Below are 23043 nucleotides of genomic sequence, written 5' to 3'. Positions count from 1 at the left end.
ACGGGCCCAGCCGCTCCGCGGCATGTGGGATCTTCCCGGACCGGGGCACGAACCCGTGTCCCCTGCATCGGCAGGCGGACTCTCAACTACTGCGCCACCAGGGAAGCCCTGTATAGATTTTTTACCCTGCATTTTCCAGTGAGTGTCATAATCTTTCTCCTACACTATTAAGGAACGTCATAAATCTTTCTCCTATGTTTGCAAAGATCATTTTTAATGGCTCCATAATATTCCATTTATGGAGATACCAAAATCTGCTTAAACATATACCTGTTATTAAGGAAATTGCTTCCATTCTTTGCTATAATTAAATTTCCTATTCATACAGCTCTTCAGGGCAGGAGCTGCCAAACAATCTTCCTTTGTGCCCCATGGATTATTGGCTCTATAATGGCAAGAAAATGATATTAAATACCACCCAGAGCCTAGCACTAGGCTTAGTATATAATAGGAGCTCAAGTTATATTGGTTGAATGAATGAATAAATGAACATGTGAATGAATTCAGAACTTTCAATCAGAAAATTCTTCTGCTTCCATCGGTTCTTCAATAGCTTTGGAATGAAGTCCAAATTTCTTAGTCTAACATATAATTCCCGGTATGACCTGGTTTCTGCCTACCTTCCCTGCTTTGTCTGCTGCCTCTCATGATCTCACCTCCCTCCCTCCCATGTACCCTGTGCTCCAGACTCATGGAAAGCTCGCTCATGTCCAAACGCGCCACACCTCTCCCTTTTCCACACCTCCATGCACTGTTCCCTTCCACAGAGTTGGTCCCCCTTCTCTCTGGTCCTTCAGGCTTCTCTACCAGCCGCATGGCACATGTAATGTAACTCTTTATTTGTCTGCATGCTTCTCTCTCCCTCTAGTCTCTGAATTCCTTGAAAACTAGGAGGATGATATTCATTTTTCTCCTCGATGGCCACCACAGTTCCTAACATGGGGCAGAGGCTCAAGAAACACCTGACAGATGAGTGAATGGGGTCCAGGAGAATCCTCTGGAGCTTTGAGCTAAGCCCCCTTCCCTCTGCTCTGTTCTAAACAACGGGTAAGTGAAGCCCTTGTCTGTATGATTGGCTGTGAAGCGTCTCCGAGAGCAGCTGGGCCAGCAAGATGACGGCAGAAGTTGAGGGCTATAGGATTCCGAGAAAGAGGAAATTCGTGAGACGGGAAGTCATCTTTGAATAGCAGCCTGATTTTGAGACTAACGAAGCCTAAATAGATAATCTGTGAGGGGAGTTAAGATGGGAAGGGCCCACAGACTGAAAATAGTGTGTGTGTGTGTGTGTGTGTGTGTGTGTGTGTAGACTTAAAGATAAAATTGCTTTTATATTAAAAATTATTTCATGACATTGTAAAGGTGGCCTAGTAAGGAGTGATTTTAAAATTTGACCCAAAAGCAAATTCATTCATTCCACAAGTATTTGCTAAATACACTCTCTATACCAGGCACTGTTCTAGGCACTGGAAATAGAATACTGGAAAAGATAGACAGAAGTCCTTGACCACACGGAGCTTCTTTTCTAGTTGAGGAGACATGAAAGGAATAAGAAAACAAATATATAATTTCATTTAGAGAGAGTTACTATGGAGAGCAATAATACATGGTCAGGGGAAGAGTGTGTCAGAGGCTGTCCATAAGCAGGGTGGTCTGGGGAAGATCACTCCAGACAGAGGGATCGGGACCTGAGGGAGGCAAGAACAGGCTTGCCCGCTGAGGAACAGTGACGAGGCCAGCAAGGCTGGAGACATGTGGATGGGTGTGACCAGGGGAAAGATGCCGTGGGTCTGGCAGGCGGGTTGTGCTGAAGACTTCAGCTTTCATGCCAAGGATGTTGGGAAGTGATCAGAGGGTTTTGAGCAGAGGAGTGACATGATTTGACTTAAGTGTTTACACCTGCGGTGATCAGCTGTAGGGATGAGCACGGAGGAAGGGAGAACAACCAGGAGGCTATCGCAGTGGGTCAGATGAGAGGGGGCAGTGTGCAGGATAGAAGGGCAGCCGTGCAGGTAGTGAGAAGGACCTGGATTTTGAATTGATAGCTGACAGGGCCAGCTGATGGCTGCAAGGAGTGGTGCGAGGGAAGGAGAGGCAGGATGATTCCTAGGGTTGGGCTTTCTCCATGGAGTGAGTGGTGGAGTCATTCCCCAAGATGGGGGTGACTCAGGGAGGAGTTGGCTGGTGGTGTAAAATCAAAAGCTATGTTCTGGGACGTGTTAACTTTGAGATGCCAGTTAAAGATCCCAGGAGAGACAGGGAAAGGAGTTTGGACTCAGGCTAGGTGTCAGGTCAGAAGTACAGGGTGGGTAGTTTTCAGCTTATCGGTGGTATTTAAAGCCATAGGACTTGATGAGTTTACAAAGGAACTGAGTCCAGATGAAGGAGAGTAAAAGGGTCAAGGTTGGGAATGATGGGGAAGGGCCAGCAAAGGAGACTAAGAAAGAGTGGGCACTCAGGTAGGAGGAAGACCAGGCAGGCATGGCGTCTGGAAGGCAAGAGAAGGTGTGATATCATTACCTCCAGAAGAGGTAAGAACATACATGTGAATGAGACCTAGAAAGGGGGAGAAACCTTGAGGGCCAAAACAGTCCATCTTGGAGAGGTCATCGGGATTGTGAACAATTAAGAAGTCTTTACTTTCGATACCTGCGGATGCCGTCAGAGTGTTGTTTGTGAGATCCACAAAACGCAAAAGATAAGCAAACAGCACGCAGAGATTAATTTTAAAACCCACCAGCCAACAAGAGGACAATTTCTCTTGTCCAGGAGTCTCTCCAGGGTCTTTCTCCAGAGGCCTCTCCCCTTGAGGACGCACCTGCTGCGCCTGGAGCCTGAACATGGAGTCTCCCCTTCTCATCAAACTCATCCTGGCCTGCATCGGTATCATTATCTAGTCCTCCTGGAGTCCCAGGCTGACTGAATGGCTGGACTGGAGGGGCCCAGGCCAGCCAGGGCCTCCCAGGAGACAGACCCCTTTACTCTGGGGCAGCAGAGAGTGGCACTAGCTCAGCACTGGGAACTGAATAAAGGTTCAGTCCGCCAAAGTGACTTCACCTCCGATTCTGATTCCACTGCTGAGCAGGTCAGAGTATTCTCAGGAGACATGGCTTCCCCCGGCTGGGGAGAAGGAACTCAGAGCATCTGGGGGCCTAGGTGGAGACACCATGACATAGTCTAATACAGGCGTTAGTTCATTTCTGATGACACTGTTGATTCTCTCTCCAGATCTGGCTGAGGGGAAACGGCCTCAGCTCTCATTTTACTGCTGCTTCTTCCTGCTTCTCTCCCATGTTCATGGACCTTGTTCCACCTGGCACCTCTCCCCACCCAGCCTACAGGAAAGGCCTGGGAGGCGGTACCTGGCAACTCTGGGACAAGATCAAGCTCACTGGGGTTCTGCTGCTGCCCTAATGCTCTAGGTTGAGAGGTGACCGACAAGCCATTCCCAGGACCCAATTTATTCATTTTTGAAACAGCGAGGAGGGCACCCCTCTTTCCTAGAGAAAGAAAGGGATGCAATCACCATATTGTGGGAAATACTGGTCCACAATCACCAGAAACTTGTTTCCTACCCCTTTAAGCTGTGGTGTGCAGGAGTAGTAGGGCGTACTTGAAACAGTGCTGGACTTGAAGTCTGAGAATTAGGGCTCAAGTCCTGGCTCCATCGCTCCCAAGCTGTGTGACCTTGGTCAAGACAGGAAGCTCCAGAGCCTCAGGCATCTTGATGGCAAAATAAGGCCATAGTTTCAATTCCACCCACTTCCCAGGAATACAGTAAAGCTCAACTATATGCTGGGAAGCACTCTCCAGGTGCAGGCGGGGCTCCACATGTCCCGGGCCACTCCTCCATCAGGCTGAGCCTGCTCCTTTGTCAGGGACTTTGCACATGCTGTTCCCTCTGACTAGAATGCCCTCTCTCCCTAGAATATACACATTCATCCTCCAAGACCCAACTCAGATGTCACGTCCTCCATGAAACTTATCCACAGCAAAATGAGGGATTTCCTCCTCTATGTTTCCACCTCTCCTACTTATACCTCTTCCAGCACCTACCACATTTTTTAAACGTCAGTGTTTTGTGTGTCTGTTTCCCTCATGAAACTGGGAGCTCCTAGAGGCCAGGGTTATTACATCTTATTCATTTTTGTACCCCAAGAGCCTAAAACAGTGTTTAACACATAGTAGGAACTGAATGACCATGTGTTTAATTGATCCAAATCACTAAGAAACTGCTACAGAAACGAATCTTCTATTCAGATCTAAGACATCACAGGTGCCACCAGCTGCAGAAACCTGATCATATTCTGTTATCCAAGTTTTGGCTTTGAAAGATGGCAGCCACTTGCAGAAAACAAACAAAGCAGGACAGACACACAGAGGGGCCGGAGCATTATTTTCAGCATTGGAAAGATACTGAAGTCCAACCTCAGAGGGGAGCACCTTGCGGTGGTCACACAGCCTCAGAGACCTTGATTTCAGACCAAAGCTTGGATTTTGCAACTCCCATACTCACACAATTTTCGCAATAAACCCACTGCATCCCAAGTCCAACACAGAGAAGACCAAGTACTAGACTGTAATCAACAGTTTAGGCAAATAAGCAGTATTGATGCCAATCAAACCTGGAAGTGATTTAAGGCAGAGAGCGAGATTAATTCAGACAACTGGATGATGAAATCAGGATTAGAAAATATTTTGGTCGATTCTAATAAGAGGCCAAAACCAACAACATAGAATGTAACAGGAATACATCTAAGCCCTACATTTAGGTTAAAAAAGGTCAATTGTATACATAAAAGACAGAGGAGGCTGAAATTAGAAATGATTAAGGTGGTAAATTTTATGTTTACATTTTACGTTTTATGTTTAAATTTAATATTGTATGTTTTTTACCACCCAAAAAAAGGAGAAAAAAGTAAAGAGTTTTTTACACTTAGAGAATTATGTTTTGACAACTACTCTAACCCAGAAAGCTAATTTTCTACCTCATACTGGGTAGGCAACTAAAGAAGTCAAATTGCTCAAAAGTATGCCCTACCTTTAGCCTATCTGCTACATACAATCTGGCAGTCCTACTCTGGGTATATATCCACAGGAAATGAAAACAGGGTATCAAAGAGATAGCTTCACTCCTCTGTTCACTGCAGCATTATTCACTATAGCCAACCTAAGTGTTCCTCAATGGGTACATGGATAAAGAAAATATTATGTATATATAACTTGTTACATGGTTACATTCAGTCATGAGAAAGAAGGAAATCCTGCCGTTTGCGACAACATGGATTGACCTTGGGGGCATTATGCTAAGTGAAATAAACCAGACTGAGAAAGACAAATACTGCAAGGTATCACATATGTGGAATCCAAAAAATAAAAGTGAAAAAGAGTCAAACTCATAGAAACAGAGAGTGGAAAAGTGGTTGCCAGATGCTGGAAGGGTTCCGAAATAGGGAGAAGTTGGTAAAAGGGTACAAACTTTCAGCTATAAGATGAATCAGGTCTGAAGATCTAATGTATTACATGGGGACTATAGTTGACAACACTGTACTGTATAATTAAAATTAATTAAAATTAAAATTAATTAAAATTAAAAGAGTGGAACTTAAATGTTCTCTCTCACACATATAAAGATAAATATACAGGTGTTGGATGTGTTAATTAACTAGATGGTGGGAATCCTTTCACAATGTATACACGTATCAAATCACATGATGTACATTGTAAAAATCTTACAATTTTATTTACCAGTTACACCTCAATAAAGCTTAAACAAAAGACTCTGGGCTACAATGTGAAACCTGATAAAGAGTTTTTTCAACAATACCGATAACCAACCTCAAACTAGAGCAATGGAATAACACAGCAGATACATATGGTGATTAAAAATTCAAGTGTGCATAATTTAAGATACTTGACCATCAAAATATCTATACTCTGTATTTTACATTTTCAAAGAGGTTAAATCTCCTAAAGAAATATAATATAACTCTCCCTCCCAAACAAAAACAAAAAAGTGATTCCCATTTCTGTTTATTGGCAGACAGTATCTGGAAATAAACAAACTGCAGTTCCTTGTGGGGAGGGGAAGAGAGAGGAGGCTGGCGCTAGTGAAAAAGCGCATGTGAAAAAGAAACCCAAAAAGGGAGAATTTCAGTTGACTGAAGCCAGTATTGGCCTGAGTGTACTGCACAGGTGTGGTGTAGCTGCTTAAAAAGCTAATGCTATCCTGTGCATCAGCAGGCATGCAGACCGTTGCACATCTCTGCTGAGAGCATCACGTCCAGTTCAGGGCAACATTTTTTAAAGGGACCCTGATGAACTGGGCTGCGCAACATGAGGACCAAGACGGTAAGGGGCTTAGATGTCACACCAAATGAGGAAAGGATATTTAGCCTAGAGAGGAGAACACTTACCCTTAGATGTCTTTTACATTTTAGACACACATACTGCCATATTTAGGATTGAAATGTTATAACGTCTATAATTTACAAGAAAATATTCCAGTGACAGGAATGGCAGAAATGTGATGGTTGTTGAGAGTAGGCAATGAGTATATGGGGCTCGTCGTTTTAGTGTCTACCTTTGCGTGCGTTTGAAATAAAAAGTTAAAAATAAAATATTTCCCCCCAAAAAGGATGAAACCAACATGGCAAGATGTTAACAACTATTAAATCCAGGTGATGGGTATATGGCTGTTCATTAACAGCTGTTATGGCTGTTTCTTCTCTTTTCTATGTATCTGAAGTTTTTCAAAATAAAAAATTTTTAAGTAATTCAATGAGGGAACATTTGTAAGATCTTCTTGGCATAGTGCCTGGTGCATAGTAAGTGCTTCAGTAAATGTCAGTGTACTCTTCCTTCCTCCCCCAATATTGGCATGGATGTGAAACAGGCTTAGTCTGCAGCTGCAAAGACCCAGCTCCACAAAGGTCATTGGTGGAGGTTCCTGGGAAGCAGGCTTCACCTCAGTATAGGGAAGAATTTTGTAAAACATGGAATTGTCCAGCAGTGAAACCCACAGTTTCACATCAACAGGGCTCCCCATTGCTGGGAATATTCAGGCAGAGGTTGCTTATTTCAGGGATGTTATAGAAGTGGTATTTGAATTGAGGGGCAATTTGATAATATCAAGAGGAGGATCTCGGGTGATCTCAGGGGACTGAAAATTCCTCCCATCTCTAAAGTCCTAGGATTCAATGCAGTGGATTGAAATGTACCAGGGCTTTTTCTTCCCTTCCCAGAAGCTGGTCACTGTGTAGCATTTGCAGAGGGAGGCAAGGAAGGACCAAAGAACTCTCCCCACCGTTTCCCTCTGTCCTGTTTGTTCTGCCCACAACTAAAAGATATGAACACAGAGGGCAGAGATGGGGCAGAAAGGGCTCACAAAGGAAGCTTCAGAATCCTCTCTTTGGATGTCTTGGCGCAGATGGGTAAGAACTGTGCCAAGCTGGAAGGGACACCAGCTAAGGTCTATCCAAGCCTCTTTCGGTTCTCATGGTCTCCTGGGAATCTCTGGACCATGCAGCTTCTAGCAAGAAAGCCAGAGCGCAAACACCTTGGAACTATGGCTCACGGGGCTGGGAGGAACCTGAAGAGATGATCAGGGCGAGCGCTCTGCCTTTGGGAAAATGAAGCCTTATTACTCACCCCCATTTTACAGTGAGAAAACTGAGTCTCAACAAGGTTAAGTGATAATATGTACGAAGTAACAGAGCTTTTAAAGTATGGGCATGTGTTGGGAATGATCCTCAGGGGAAGACAAAAACCCATGTCTCCAGTCCCAACGTGGTACATCCTTCCCACGCTAGCGTTAACGCCACTGCTAGCATCTCTAAAACTCAGACAACGTCTGAGGACTCCATCCAAGCTCCAGCTAAATGGCCCAACTCCTGAATCTCCCTGGTCCCACACGGTACCCAGAACTGTTCATCTATACCAAAGAGCTCCAGACAAAGGAAGAGGCCGAGAATACAGTTCGAGGGATTTGGGTTAATTATGAAGACAACATTCCAGTTCATAGAAAATGGGATTTAGTGACCAAAAGAGGGTAAAAGGCACCTTGAATTGGTGGGGAGGCCCGGGATTCTGGATAGAATTTCCTTAGGCCAGGATGGCCGTAATACCCAATGGAGTCCCCATGAGAAAGGCCATGGATCAGTCTGTAGGAGGTGCGCAGGGGTCAAAGGCAGCTTCCGCCTCTGCCTCTCCTTCCCTGGCATCTGGTGGGCACCAGGTCAGCAGTCCGAGCCACCTGGCAAGGACCCCTGTCCGACAGTAGACAGGAGGAGCCGGCGCCAGCCCTCTGCTTTCCCACCTCTGAGCCACAGCCTCACAGGCCCGCTGATTTGCATGCGTTGGCAGCGCTGGGATGTGAGTTTGCCTGGGGAGCAATTCTCTGGGTGAGGGAGGTGGAAGCACAGGAATCCTGTTCCAGCAGGATTTTCACTCCTGCCTGGTAAACATGCAGAGAGCATTCTGCAATGCGGCCGAACCTCTCCCATTTCCGGGCTGCTTCTCTTCTCACCAGCTCCGCTCCCAGGTTAACCCAGCAAGACTTCCCCTGTCATTTTATGACCACTTGGCAAATGTGCTGCCACTTCCTGGGATAGCAATGATTAAAGCAACCAGGACCTTGGAAGCACTGCTGGGCAGGCAGCCGCCAGAGCAAACCACGAGACTTCCCAGTGAGGTCATTCAACCCAGTCAAAACACTTTTCCCCAAGACCCCACAGACACTATGCCTACCTTTTTTGTTACTTGAGATCCCTCCAAGGAACTGGGCACTGTTGCCTAATGGTCAGAGCTCTGTACAGAGAACACACTGTAAACTGAGCTTGAGGGTTACTTCAAAGGCTGTTTTATGCTGGACCTTGGGCAAGTTGCTTGACCTCCATAGCCTTCAATTTTCCTTACATGTTAAAACAAAAAATTCTGCCTATATTCCTGCCACCTGCTTCGTAGGAGCAAAGAAAATGCCCAGGAGGAAACTGAGGCTGGCCCCTGAAGCCACCTGCAGAACAGGACACAGGATGTCCTTGATGGGCTGTGGGAAGAACACCGGCATAGGGGATGGGAGATCTGAGCTTCAGGTCTCCACCAGCTGAGTGTCCCCGGCTGTGGATAGCAGATGCAAAGATGCAGCGTGTGAGCCATGCCCAGGGCAGACATCACTAATGGACCACCTCACTTGCTTCCTTTTCCTAAACTCAGTGCATAGTGACCACCACTGATGATCAGAAACAGCTCTCCTGAAGAAACCCACTTGCTACCCCAGGACAGGATGGTCTTACAGGGTCCCTCCACCTCTGACCGTCTGTGGCTTTGGGGATTTTCATGAGTTAAAGCTTCTTCCTCTCTAGAATGGCAGAGTAAACGCGACTGACCTCAGGGCTTCCTTGCAACCCGGCCTGTGTGAGCGTTCCAGTGAGTTTCTCCACCTGCACAGTCATGAGGCTGAACCCCGAAGCCTTGGTCTGCAGGCCCTTAACACAGATGTCAGGAGCGTGGAGCTGAGGAAGGCACTCACTGCCCACCTTTGCTAAAAGGGAAGCCCAGCCTCCTCCGACTTCCCTTTATTATCTGTCATCATTCTTTGATAAATGAAAGGCTCCTCGCCGAGGTTTTCGAATTTTTTAGGAAATAAAATTCCTGTTTCTTCTCAGTCTGAGCTATAGATGGGACTCTCTGGGGCCCCCTGCATTGCCCCTGTACCTCCTGCTGGCCTCACACTGAGGCCCAAAGTGGGCAGCATGGTCAGAGGCTATGCTGAAGAGGCCAGGGACTCAGGCCCCCGCCTGGAATGGGGCCAAAGGGCCAGGTTCCCCAGCAAAGTCTCCACTCATGATCTGCTGACCCTAGAAAACAATAAAAATCCAACTTTAAAGGAAAAACTCTGTTAAAGAAACCCAGGGTTCCCATCGCTCCTAAATAAGCGCAGGTCAGAGAAGCACCTTGGTCGCTACTTTTCTATCAGAACTTTCTTGTGCTCGAGGGGACCACACAGACACTCCCAGTGCAGCACCCACCACTCACAGGTAGGGAAACTAAGTCCCAGAGAGGATGAGTGACGAGCTAAAGGTCACACAGGTAACACATGGCAAAGCAGGAACAAAGCCCGAGCTCCGATGCCTAGACTTGTCTCTCCACCATAGCCCAGGGGCTCCCTAAAGGTCACCTCCAGACCAGCCTTGCCCAGCCCTGAGAGGGGAAGAGGTTCAAAGAGGTTTAAGGTTGGTAAGAGACACTTCGCCACCCCCTTCCCGGGACTGAGTGAAGTGGGGGTGAGAAGGGTGGGTGGGAAGAGCAGGGATAGCTACCGAGAGGGGTGTGCAGCCGGGCGCTGGTCCTCATGTGGGCACACAGATGTCCTTTGTGCAGCTCAGAGGGGCACGTGTGTGGTAAGAACGCTTAGATGGGAGATGCTATCTCACATTTGTAGAACAACTCTCACTTCTGAGAGCTGCCACAGATACACTCTTGTTTCATTCATGCCTCACAACTTGTTTTACAGATAAGGAAACTGAGGCTGGGCCATGGCGCCTGAGCTGGAGGAAAGGAAGTTGGATCTCAGGGCTCTGGCTGCAGGGCTGGTGCGCTGGCCAACACGCATGGGTCTTGGGGCGTGCACTGGGTTTGTTCCTTTCTGTGCAGTGCACTTTCATATCCAGTCCTTATTAGAGTCTCGCCTGCCTGTGAGTTCTACAGGGCCGGGATTCCAGAACTCCTGTTTCACCAGTGAGTACACTGAGGCTCAGAGAGGGCGGGGCTGGTTAATGTCACACAGCCGTCTTCCGCATCCAGACACCATGCCATGCCCTTTCCCTCACGCGGGGTAACGTAGCTTCCTCTCCTTCTGGGGCCTGTGTTCCTAGGGCTGGAGGGGCCACTTCTGAGGGAAGGATGATGGGGAGGGGGGAGACTTTGTCCAACAAAACAAGGAAACAAAAGCAAAAGACAGAGGACTGCCTCTAGGGTAGGGAAAGGGCTTTTAAAGAAACAGGGATCTCAACCCGTTGCTGTGACCTTGAGAAAGTCATTCCTCTTTTCTGACCCCACTCTCTTTCCCCATAAAATAGGAGAATGGGACTAGATCAGAGAATTTTCAAACATTTTGGCAGGAGAACACTATTTTCAAATAATAGGGATGAATTAATAGTTGACATTTATTGAGCATTTACTATGCACCAAGCTTTGTATTAAACATTTTATACACAGGAGAGCATTTAATCCTCACAACTACCCTATGAGTAGGTGCTCTTATTATCCCCATTTTACAGATGAGGAAACTTGAGGCTCAGAGAGGTCAATCAACTTCCCCAACGTTACTGATTAGTAAATTGCCGAGTAGAAACGCAAGCCCACGTCTGTCCACCAGCCAAGGCTGACCACACCACAGTATATATTGACATACTATCTCCAAATGAAAACACATATGGAGTCGCCACAGAAACTTGAGGGGGGAAAAAAAGATTTTTCCAGAACTATAAACATCATCTAGTCTCCTTGAATCTGTACCATCCCTAAACACTGGGTCCTGGGAGGAGGGGTCTTTCCACCAACTCCCTCCCCTTCTTCCGGCCATTTCCTGATTGCCTGGAGTCAGTTTGTTTGAGGGTCCTTCACCAAAGCACGCTTCCCACTCCCAAGCGCAGGTGGATAGGACAGTGTGTTGGCCATGAGTGAACGAATTCACAGGTAGGTCTACTCAGGAGACAGCCCATATTCCTAATAGAGGGTCCCTAGATTGGCCATTGGGTCACGTGTGGACACTCTGTCCTTCTGATACTGATACTGGCAAATGGCATTACTGTATGGCAGGCTCTGCTCTAAGTGCCTTACACACGTTGGCTTATTCAGTCCTCACAGCAGGGGCTTCCCTGATGGCACAGCGGTTAAGAATCCGCCTGCCAATGCAGGGGACATGGGTTCGAGCCCTGGTCCGGGAAGATCCCACATGCCGCGGAGCAACAACGCCCGTGTGCCATACTACTGAGCCTGCGCTCTAGAGCCCGCGAGCCACAACTACTGAGCTCGCGTGCCACAACTACTGAAGCCCGTGTGCCTAGAGCCCGTGCTCCGCAACAAGAGAAGCCACCGTAGTGAGAAGCCCGTGCACCGCAACGAAGAGTAGCCCCCGCTCGCCACAACTAAAGAAAACCCGCGTGCAGCAATGAAGACCCAACGCAGCCCTAAATAAATGAATAAATAAATAAATTTATTAAAGAAAAAAAGCCAAAAAAATCAAAAAAAAAAAAGTTCCTTACTCTCCATAATATTAAAAAAGAAAAACAAACAAAAAAAATCCTCACGGCAACTCTAGGAGCCTATCCCTGTTATTACCTCCATTTTACAGTCTAGGAAACCGAGCAGAGACATTAAGTAACCAGCCCAAGGTCATATAACTAGTAAGTAGAAAAGCTGGGATTCAAATACAGACTCTGGCTCCAAAGTCTATGCCCTTAATGCCTCTGCCTTGGTAAGCTGGGGGCAGCAGTGCCCTTCCTAACACGTTACAGGAACTGAGAGGTACAGCAACCCCCACCTTTCAAATAATAACCAGTGAGCACAAAGGGTCAGCATGTGCTCACGGATCTCAGCATCTTAGAGCCGGAAGTGATCTTAGAGACTCTCAAGTTCAGACCCTCCGTCCAATGCACGAACTCAGGCCTGAAGACGGGAGGTGACTTGCTGACACAGGTTCATGGTAGAGATGAGTCCAGATTCCATCTCTCCTCACATCTCCTCAGCCAGACGAGAAGGTGCAGACTGTTTCTCCAGTTTCACTGGTAGAAAAACTGAGATGACTAGTCTGTTGTCAGTAGAGGGAGACAGGCCTGAGCCCAGGACCAGAACTCACTCAATGGTCCTTAAGAGCCCAAGCATCCTGTGACGCTGGGGTAAACTGAGTTGGGGCTAGGCGGGGACGGGGACCCAGCTGGTTCTCCCGAGAGGCAGAGGTCACAAATACCCCACCCAGCCAACCACCCTCAGGCCTCCAGGGGCCTGAGGGGAGGGGACAGGGACAGGGTGGGAGCAGCCAGCCCAGTGCTACCTCCCTTTGATACCTTGGAGTCCAGAGCAGACATTTCCCAGCAGGCTTAACCCTTCTTGTGCGTGCTTCCCTTCTCAAGAAAAGCTTAATCATCCTCATTTGAATTTCAAATGACCTCTCCCCTCTCCCCACTCCCTGCCCCAACAGGCTTTGAGGCAGGGATATGGAAATTCACCCAGCAGTATGGAAATCATTGCCCTATGCAAATTGGGCGCCAGGACCCCATCGTCATAGCAACTACTGGGTTTCCTCTCCTTTTGGCCCCTCTCTGGGCTCTCTGGCTTAGATTTTTTGTTCCTCTTCCCAGCAGGCGGGGGGGGGGGGGGGCACCCCTCACCGAGGTGCCCAACGGGGCCCAGACCCGCCAGGCTTCCTGCCTGCTTCTCTAGTGCAAATCTGGACCCAGATTTGGTCTCAGCCAAGCGAGACCAGCCGCTGTTTTTTCCTCAGGCTAGCCTAATCCGAGGATGGGCTGGATGGTGGTGAGGAAGTTCTGGAGTCTGGAGGACACAGCGATGCCCCTAGAGGGGGTGACAGGAGAGGAGAGACCTAGAGGGCTTCGGTGGTGCCAGTGATAGGAGATGGAAAGCAGGCACGGAACCTGTATGTAAAATGCCATGCAAATGAACACCTATTATTTTTTGAGTCAACAGCACGAGTGCTTTCTGGGGAGATGCCTGCAGCTCTGTTTCCCGTGCTCCGAGCTTGGCACAAAGGCCTGCCGTCCCTGAGTCTCCCAGGGCCCTGCTGTTACCCAGGAGCTCCCCCACAGTCAGCTCTAAACCCGTGGAGAATCCAGGAGGGGACTTTGAACTGTCCGTGGCTGAAGTCCCTAGAAATGAAATTCAGCCTCCTTTGAGGACTCTGGTCATTCGCTCAGCTTCCCCAGCCCTGTCCTACCAGACCCTCAGGCTCCAATGAGAGGAACGCAGCCCCAGTTGGGATGACCTCACGGGGCTTCCCTTTTAAGGACGTGTCTGCCCCTCTTCCCCTTGGCTGTGGGGAGTGGGGAGTGAGAGGAGGCAAGGGGAGCTGCACCTGCTTCTCCCCTCAGCAGCTCTTCCTAAGGATGGGTCATCCTGGCAGAGCCCTTCCCTTCCCGAGGGGGACCCACTAGCAAATGCGGGCAGAGACTCCAACTTCCGTCTCCCCTACCCTTCCTGTAGTTTCACAAACCACCCCCCACCACCACCCCAGCCTGCCTTTGATAGAGCCTTGACCAGAAAGGAAGACTGCCAGTGGGTGTACCCCACCACCAGACTGCCCAACCTGCCCTGAGGGCTTTGAGGTGGGGATTGTGTGAGTCGTGTGTGTTTGCACGTGAGTGTGAGTTGGGCGTGTGTGTGTCTGTGTGTTTGGGAGTGGGGCGGACGGAGTGTAACTGCATTTCAGTTGTCCGGATTGGGGCTGCTCTTTTTTTTTTTTTAATAGGATTTACTCTTTTTTTTTTAAATTTATTTATTTATTTAGGGCCGTGTTGGGTCTCCGTTTCTGTGCGCGGGCTTCCTCTAGTTGTGGCGAGCAGGGGCCACTCTTCATCGCGGTGCGCGGGCCTCTCACTATCGCGGCCTCTCGTTGCGGGGCACAGGCTCCAGACGGGGCTGCTCTTCAAGCCCGAAGACGTAACCCTAATTTGGCTGCTCATTTCTTTTCAAATTCTTTTTCCACTTGTTCAGCATTTTTCCACACCAGGTGTTCATTGCTGTAACTGTTTCTTAAGGAGGAGGGTGGACCCAAGAGACCAAAAGCATTTACTCACAGCTTATGAGGGAGGGGGGCTGCAATTTGGGTGCCTTAGTGAAGGGCTAAGGCCCAGAAGCTACAGTGTTGAGTCTCTGGACGCTGCTCAGGGCCTGTGTGTGTGTGTGTGTGTGTGTGTGTGTGTGTGTGTGTGTGTGTGTTGGTAGCAGGTTGGGGGTGGGTGTCATTTCACCCTTGGCAGCAAAGGATAGCCTGGGACTGACCTCTCCTGCTGGATCTCCCCATCACTGCCCCCACGGCACCAACAGTGGGAGTAGGAGGGATGCTAAGAAGGTCATAAGATGTACCCATTGCCCATGGGATGCCAAAGGAAAGGGGCATTCTTATGCACACTCTTATCCTCTAATGCAGGGCACCTCCAAGTGTGGTCCAACAGCCAGGCTGGTCTGAGCTGTTCATTAAGGTCGGAGACCAGATGCATCCAAACACAGAGAGTAAGAATTTAGAAATGTTCACAGCACCCCAAGTACGTCATTAGTGAGCGCTCCCTGTGGACGCAGTGGAGACAAGTCTGGGCCCTGTTGAATGTGTGTGGTGGGTACGAGCTGCATACCAGTCCTGCACGGTGGGACTGTGGACTGCTCTGTGACAGACCGGAAGTAAAACGACCGGTCCTGCAGCCCGCGTTGTTTGAAGCGGTGCCCTAAGGAATGACTGCTGATGAAACCAAGCGGAACTCCAGATGGTAAAAGCCAGCACACAGATGCCCCCCCACCCGGCCCCCTCGCTTTGTTCCCTCTTAGGCTGGAGAGAAAAGGAGGTCCATGTTCTTCTGGGGGCTGCAGAGATGGCAGCTGGGGTGGGGAAGGTGGCCTTCCTTAAAGAGATCTCCGAGAGGAAGAGGGACGGGTGTCAGGCAGGACTTGGCTCATCCACCTGCACTGGTGCTAAGGTTTAACGTAATTTTATATTTACAAACATACCTGCTACCCAGAGGCAAGTACTAATTTAGTCCATATGGACTATTACCCCTCTTGAGATTGTGACATACACACTCCTAACACACTCATATATAGTGTGCTTAGACTTTAAAGTATCGTGACTCATTTCTGGACACGAATGTGTTATAAACCTCCTGATTTCAAGCAGCATATAAAAAACCACTGCTATTAAAAACACTTCACAACATTTTCATCTGAGCAGCATGGTCCTGCCCTGTGGGCTTGGGTTTGGGACTAGATGGGTGAGAAAGTGTGGCACAGGTGGGAGCTGCTGTAGTAATTCTTCTATTTGCAGAGGTTCTCTGTGTGCTAGAGGCAGGTACCTCCTGACGCCACAGGCTGCTCTCCCGGGACCTCTGGCCCACACAGCCACAGTATGAAGCCTGGATGGTGAATTAGTACCTCCTCATCTCCCTGCACAGAAACTGGAAACGTGGTGAGATGGAAGCCACTCTGGTTTGAGAAGGCCAGAACCAGGGGCAAGGGGCTTAGGCTGCAGCATGAGGGCTGTAGACAAGAGATAGGAAAGGACTTCCGACACTGAGAATTGTATCCTACAAGAATAGGTGGCCAAGAGAAATTGCGGGGTTAGCTTTTCTTAAGGATGGAAGATAAATGAGGGGAAAATAGCTCTAAGAACAGGATCCTTTATTTTCCAGGGATGGTTTTGAAATGGCTTCAAAGGAAGAGAGAGGTATGGACAAGATATCCTCTCAGAATCCAGGGATTCATGTCAGTTCCCCCTGGACATCTGGAGGGGCTGTGGCTTCCTTTTTGTCCTCCAGAGAGGTAAGGGAGAGAGTGGGTACAGACCAAGGCACAGGACCAGAGTCATCAGGCTTGAATCCTAGAGCCCACCCAGCTCATTCTCTTCACTTTACTCCCTCAAGCACTCTCTCCCGCCATATTATGACAAGGAAACTCGAGTCTAAGGCACAAGCAGACTTGTCCCACACTGCTCAGTGACAGAGCTTTGTCTTGTCTCCTGAACGTTTCTGATAATTATCAACCTAATGATGGACTGTATTTGTATGGTGACATTCACTTTGCAAAGTGCTTTCACACCCACTCTGTCATTTAATCATAAAAGGGTGTGTGTATGTGTGTGTGCGCGCGCACGCACACGCGTGCACCTGTGTGTCTCATTTAGAAAGAGCTGTCAATAGGAGACTGTTCTGCACCTTCCCCCAAGTCTCACCTCACCCCAGGTACTTCCTAGACTTCTCTCGTCCTCTCTGTCATTGAAAGAATAGTTTTATTCCATAAACATTTGGGTTAAAACCCACACACGTCTCTAGAGCCTTCCACCTGTTTCTGCCTGGAACTGCACCTCTTCGTCGCAGTGAGACGTAGTTTCTTTATCCTTAGCTCTTTTCTTGGGGACTCACTAGGGTGGAGATGGCGAGGTCCCAGGAATGAACTGACCAAGACGGGGCTTCTCTTCTTGGGTCAGTTACTCATTATTTCTTTGGGCCTTAAGGAGAATCACTAACCTCTCTGGGCTCCCCTATATAATCGTGTCCATTCCGTCTTAAAACCATGCAGAAAGTTGCCAGATTTAAGTGAGGAGACTCTCTCCAAAGGGTCCCCACACAGCTAGCTCCCCTGGATGGTCCTTCCGGACGGTGGGACACGGTGAGCCATTTCACCTCTCAGATAGGCAACTGAAGCAAAGAAGAAGGGCAGCAGGAAGGGATGACTGAACAGAGTCCGGTCCCCACCCCCTTCCTTCTTGCTCCCCTTTTCCTCCCCTGGGCTCCCCTCGTGGAGCCCTTCCTTCCCAGATCTCTGAGCAGCACAAGGGTCCTAAGGCATCTGCTCCACTGTCATCTGGGCCTGCAAACCCCCACTCCACCCATGACAACTGAGCCTGCAGAATGCGGGGAGCCGGGGCTGGTGTGTCAGTGAGGCTGGCCCAGGATGAGAGAAGAGATGGAGACAGTTCTCTCCAAGGCCAGATTCTCCCTCTCCACAGTTCACCAAAGGGAGTAAGTGGACCCGAGCTCTTTCCCTCTCTTCCCCAGCAAGCACATTTTGGCACCAGACAAGGCTTCTGCCTCTTGGATGAGACCAACCCCCCAGCAGGGGCTTGGCTGTCCTCTGGCCAAGGAGGAGAGCCAAGCCCCTTGGCTGGAGCCGCCTGCCATAATTTCGGCATCTCCCTGATGCCGCCACTCTCTTGTGTCCTCTGTCCCTGGTTTCCTGTGCTGGTCCCCAGTCTTCCCACCACCATCTCTGGGTAAATAGTCACTAGAAAGACCCAAGTTTAATTCTGTCATTTGCTAGATACAGAACCCTGGGGAGATCAGCTAACCAGCCTCAACTTCCCCGTCTGCAAAGTGGGATGGTGTCATCTACCCTCACAGAATTGTTGTAAAGTCCAAACGCACTGTTTGAACGTGCTCTTCCAAACACAGGTTGGCCCTGTGATCCACTCCACCATGAAGCCCTGGAGGAAAGCTCCTGGAAGACAGGGACTGTTTCGTCATCTTTCTGAGCCCAGGGTCTGACACAAGCGAGGACTGCCAGCGAGGTCAGAGAAGAGGACGGAGCCTGAACAGAGCAAGGCAGCTGGAGGTGTCAGAAGGAGAGCGGGCTGAGAGGGGTGGTGGAAGGAGGGGATATAGGGGCTGAGGGAGGTGACGGGGTAGACGGGCAGAGCTCAGGGCTGAGGAAGTCCCCACACAAATGCACAGTGTGGGAACTGATGGCAGAGAATATGGAAAAGCAGAACTGCATACACATCTTTAAAAATTCAGCCCTTAGAGGCTATCCAGCCCCAAACCCTCCTTAATGGGGAGGAAAATAAATGTCTGGGTGGGAAAACATTTGCCCAATAATCTGCAGGGAGTTAATAGACTGCAGTCAGGACTGAGTTTGATTACTGGTTAGAAGCTGTGTGATCCTGGGCTAGTTAGTTTCTCATTCTGAGCCACAATTTCCTCATTGATAAAAATGGCAATTGTAAGAATTAAATGAGGTAATGCATGTACAGTTGGCTCCACGGGCCTGGGTATGGGAAGGAGGCTCCGTGGATGTGACTGGCCTTTCCCTTCTTCTTCTCAAGCCCACCGTATTTGTCCTCCCCCTGTGTAGGAGGCTACACTGTGACCAGAGTGGTCAAAAGTCATAGGGTTATCTGCTTGGGTGCTTGGGGATGGTCAGTTATGGAGCTGGGAGCTTTTGAAATGTGGGTAAGGCTATGTTCTTATCAACCACTCAGTTGAGAACCGGAAAAAAAAAAAATCGGTGTCAGTCGCAAGAAGGAAGGAAAAGTAAAAACGGGAAGTAAGAGGAAGGATAGAAAAGCTGATAGTTCAGAAATCTAGAAACAGCTTGGCCTCAGTCTTCTGCAGGGTGTGGAAACAACACTGGCCAGGGGATCGGGAGTCTTCTCTGGTCCCGAGTGCTGTCACAAAGACACTGAATTTCTCCTCTGTCCACCCATGCCTCGGCTTCCTCATAGACCGAAGGAAAGGAAAGGATGAGCTAGCTTCCCTGCCACGTCTCTACCAACCGGGAGGTCTGTGTCTGGACTAGAGAACGCTCTCCTTTGCAGTCCTGGCCAGTGTGGAGGGGAAATTCACTTCCCTTTCCCAGCTCCCACCTCGTGCACCTTGGGGATTTCACACAACACAGAGGGTGCTCTCAGGGAGCTGGGGCTTTCTAGGTCACCTTTGTTTATAGTTTCTTTAAAACCCAGAGACAAACCACCCCTTAATTCAGGCACTGTTGGGGAGGGGAATCTGCCTTTTAAAAATCCAAAGGAAGCCATTAAACCAAGTTGGTAATCGCTGTGACTCACGATAAGTTTTCCTCTGTAGAAAATGAGTCAGAATGACTTTCCAGGAAGCTTGGTTACTTTAATTAGCTGCCTCTTTTTTTCTTGCCCTTAAAAACATGCAGTAATTTGACAGTCACCTAAGTAAGGATGCTACCAGCACCAAGCTGAGCCGCTAGAAGTGAAGGATCTGGGAATGGAGGCGTTCTGACAGATGAACTAAAGGGACTCTTTGGAGTTGAGGAGGACCCACACAGACTCTTTCCCTGAATGGTGGAAGGAACAAAATCAACCTGTAGGGTTGATCCACTTGGCCTGAGTGAAGGGGAGAAGGGCACCCCAGCTACCTGCAGCCCCAGAACACTTAGCATCAAGTCTCGTTGTGTATATTACAGAATCTTAATGATGCCATTAGAGGAAATGATGACCGCAGCTGTCAATGTGCCAAGCACTGTGCTGAGGGCTTTAAATATCTCAGCTAACCCTCAACCCACTCTCTACGATGGACATTGATTGTCCTCTTTAGAAGAGATCAGGCTAAACTAACTCATCAGATCACATAAACCAGTCAGCAGCAGAGCTGTGATTCTTACCCCAGGTCTGTTTGATTCTAAATCCATACTCTTCAAAGGTCATCTGTTCCTGCCTCCTAGGGAAGCAAAGCGGCTGGTCCAAGGTCACATTCTGAACTGGCAGACACTGAGATGACACTCGTATTCTGAAAGTCCCAGTTTATGTTCAGACTCTTTCTCCTTCAACCTTTCTCCTTCAAGCTCCCACAGTCCCAGACAGGAGGGCAGAGCTTGCTGAGACTGCCTGTAACGCCTTAACCTTCCTAATCCCCAGGTTCTGAACTCCCTCTGTCTCCTGGATCGCTTTTCAGGGTCTCATGTAGGTCCTTCTCACTCCTGACACAGTTGTCTTGACTTGGTCCCGTAACTAATAACAGAGCACCAGAGCTATCCTGTTAAGTGTGGACTTCCACCCTCATGGACACTCTCTTAGCTGTGTCACCACATACCTGGGGCAATATACCTGGCCCAGGTGAACAGGGTCAGCTCTAGCCAGCCTGCTACTGGGAAAGGGTGACTCAACTTCTGAATCAAGGCTTCTGGACTCTGGTTTTTCTCTAGGGAATAGTTCAGAGCAGAGATGTACCTATTACTACTCATCAGGTGAACTGATATGAAAGCCTTGCTGGAGTTCTGGAGATGAAAGGGAATTTTCTTCACAACTGGGGAGAACAGACACCCCACTCCACAGACCTTTAAACATACTCAGCTAATAAATCAATTGACAAATGGTTGCAATTGGCCCACTCTCTCCAAGCTTAACTGTTCCCAGACACAAAGCAAAGTATAAAACATGTACCACTACCCGTGTAAACAGACAGTTTCAAGACTAAATTGAGGGCGGAGGAGCAGAAACGTTTATGGTAAATGTATGCTGCAGATGCCTCCACAAGACCCCCAATTATCGTGTCCCTGATCCTGAGTCTTTTAGCTTCAAGAATGGAACTAGACTGCACCTGAAGACTTGGGAAAAGATTTCAGCTCTGGGGGACATCGATTCTCTTCCACTTCTAATTTCTATGCCTCTAATGATCCAGATGAAAGACTAATTGAGGTCTTGTTGGGATACTATTAAAGTTATTTGGTGGTGTTACAACTTATGCTCATCTTTCTTCAAGTTCTTTTTAATTATATGGAGCTTTCAAAGCAAGGTTTGGACTATGGAGTTAAAAGAGAGAGCTAGGGGATTCCCTGGTGGCGCAGTGGTTGAGAGTCCGCCTGCCGATGCAGGGGACACAGGTTCGTGCCCCAGTCCGGGAAGATCCCACATGCCGCAGAGCGGCTGGGCCCGTGAGCCATGGCCACTGAGCTTGCGCGTCTGGAGCCTGTGCTCCGCAATGGGAGAGGCCACAACAGTGAGAGGCCCGCGTACCGCAAAAAAAAAAAAAAAAAAAAGAGAGAGAGAGCTATGAAACTTTCTTCTCAACTCTTCCCTCTCCTTTTCCTTTTATTCACAAAGCAAAGACATCTAAAGGCACCAAGCCCTCCTTTCTGGGTCTGTTTGCCACCCACATGCATGTAATTTGGAAGAGGAACACTTGTCCATGGGCCTCTTTGATTAGTTCCTTGAGTAGGATTATTGAGAAATCTGGGGTTAAAAGGCCTTAGTTCCCATCTACCAGAGACACATTCTGCCTTCCGTCAGTCAGTAGCAGCTGGGAACACAGCCTGCTGCTTCTAGGGGCCTTGAAAAAAAAATGGTACTGATGAACCTTGTTGCAGGGCAGGAATAAAGATGTAGTCATAGAGCATGGACTTGAGGACATGGGGTGGGAGGGGGAAGCTAGGGCGAAGTGAGAGTAGCATCGACATATATACACTATCGAATGTAAAATAGTTGGCTGGTGGGAAGCAGCCCCATAGCACAGGGAGATCAGCTCGGTGCTTTGCGATGACCTAGAGGGGTGGGATAGGGAGGGCGGGAGGGAGGCTCAAGAGGGAGGGGATATGGGGACGTGTATGCATATGGCTGATTTGCTTTGTTGTGCAACAGAAACTAACAGGGTATTGTGAAGCAATTACACTGCAATAAAGATCTATTAAAAAATAGTAAAAAAAAGCTAAAAGCAAAAAAACAAATGTTACTTAAAAATGAAAAAAAAAAAGTGAATCTCCTCCCTGACTTCTTGTTTGTTTCTAAGGATCTGGCCCTTTCCTAGCCTAGTTTCAGAGGCTTTGTTCAGTTGTACACCGATGTCTACTGTTCAAAGGCTCCAGGGTCATACCCCCTGTCTCTAGGGAATCCCTTCATTTCCTAAGACCCAGCCTTTGGGTCTGATTGGCTGAAAGACCAAGCCGGAAGAGGTACCACGTTATTCCATTATTCGATGAATTCCAGTAACTCTGTCCTGCCCTTGCTTTTCTGTTTCATTTCCCAGAAGAGAAGACCCTTACCTGTCTCCACCTGGCTGAGAGCACTTCGAGCAACTGTAGAATCTGCTACATCCCCACTCATCTTGATATCTGCAGGGAGAACACAACTGATTTTAGTAACAGGTCACAATTTTTCTCACTATGACATATGTGGCTTTAACTAAACAGCGAAGATGAATGGGTAATTACAACAAGCATCAGACTTTCAAATTCCTGATTCCTAAACATACAACTATTAGAATATTCATAAGCTTGGGGCACATATCCCCTCGTCCCAGGCTTGCCTCCTTTCCCCCTTTCTCCAGTGCTACTGCAGGGTCTCTCCCCTTTGCATCATTCACGGCCACTTCCTTCTATCACCAGGCTCAGTTGGTAAAAATTTAACAAGGGGAAGGGTACAGCGGAGGGAGGGGAATGGGGGAGAATGCTCCTCATTCTCCATCCTCATTTCCTTTGGGATTTGGGGGATGTCTGTTATTTTTTAAAGTAGCACAAGAAATATCCATCTCCCGTCCTCCCCCTCATAATAACTCTACCTTGAGAGGTAAGAGCACCCTTGAACCA

General features: G+C 48.4%; 1 protein-coding gene across 9 annotated transcripts in view; it reads right to left on the bottom strand.

Annotated features, from left to right (window-relative positions):
* POU2F3 (POU class 2 homeobox 3) overlaps positions 1–23043 on the bottom strand; it is an 80523-nt gene that overhangs the window by 51172 nt on the left and 6308 nt on the right. For 5 of the 9 annotated variants that reach the window (XM_060160605.1, XM_060160603.1, XM_060160608.1 and 2 more), the window contains exon 2: positions 22501–22569. In XM_060160605.1, the coding sequence (XP_060016588.1) occupies positions 22501–22569 (69 nt within the window). Of the gene's footprint in view, positions 1–270; positions 386–22500; positions 22587–23043 lie in introns of those variants that run through there. The other 4 variants (XM_060160614.1, XM_060160609.1, XM_060160606.1 and 1 more) reach the window with 3 other exon arrangements.

Source organism: Lagenorhynchus albirostris, chromosome 9, assembly GCF_949774975.1.
Source record: "Lagenorhynchus albirostris chromosome 9, mLagAlb1.1, whole genome shotgun sequence".
Taxonomy (NCBI): Eukaryota; Metazoa; Chordata; class Mammalia; order Artiodactyla; family Delphinidae; genus Lagenorhynchus; species Lagenorhynchus albirostris.
The sequence above is the reverse complement of the archived record's forward strand: the minus strand, read 5'-3'. Positions and strand labels throughout refer to the sequence as shown.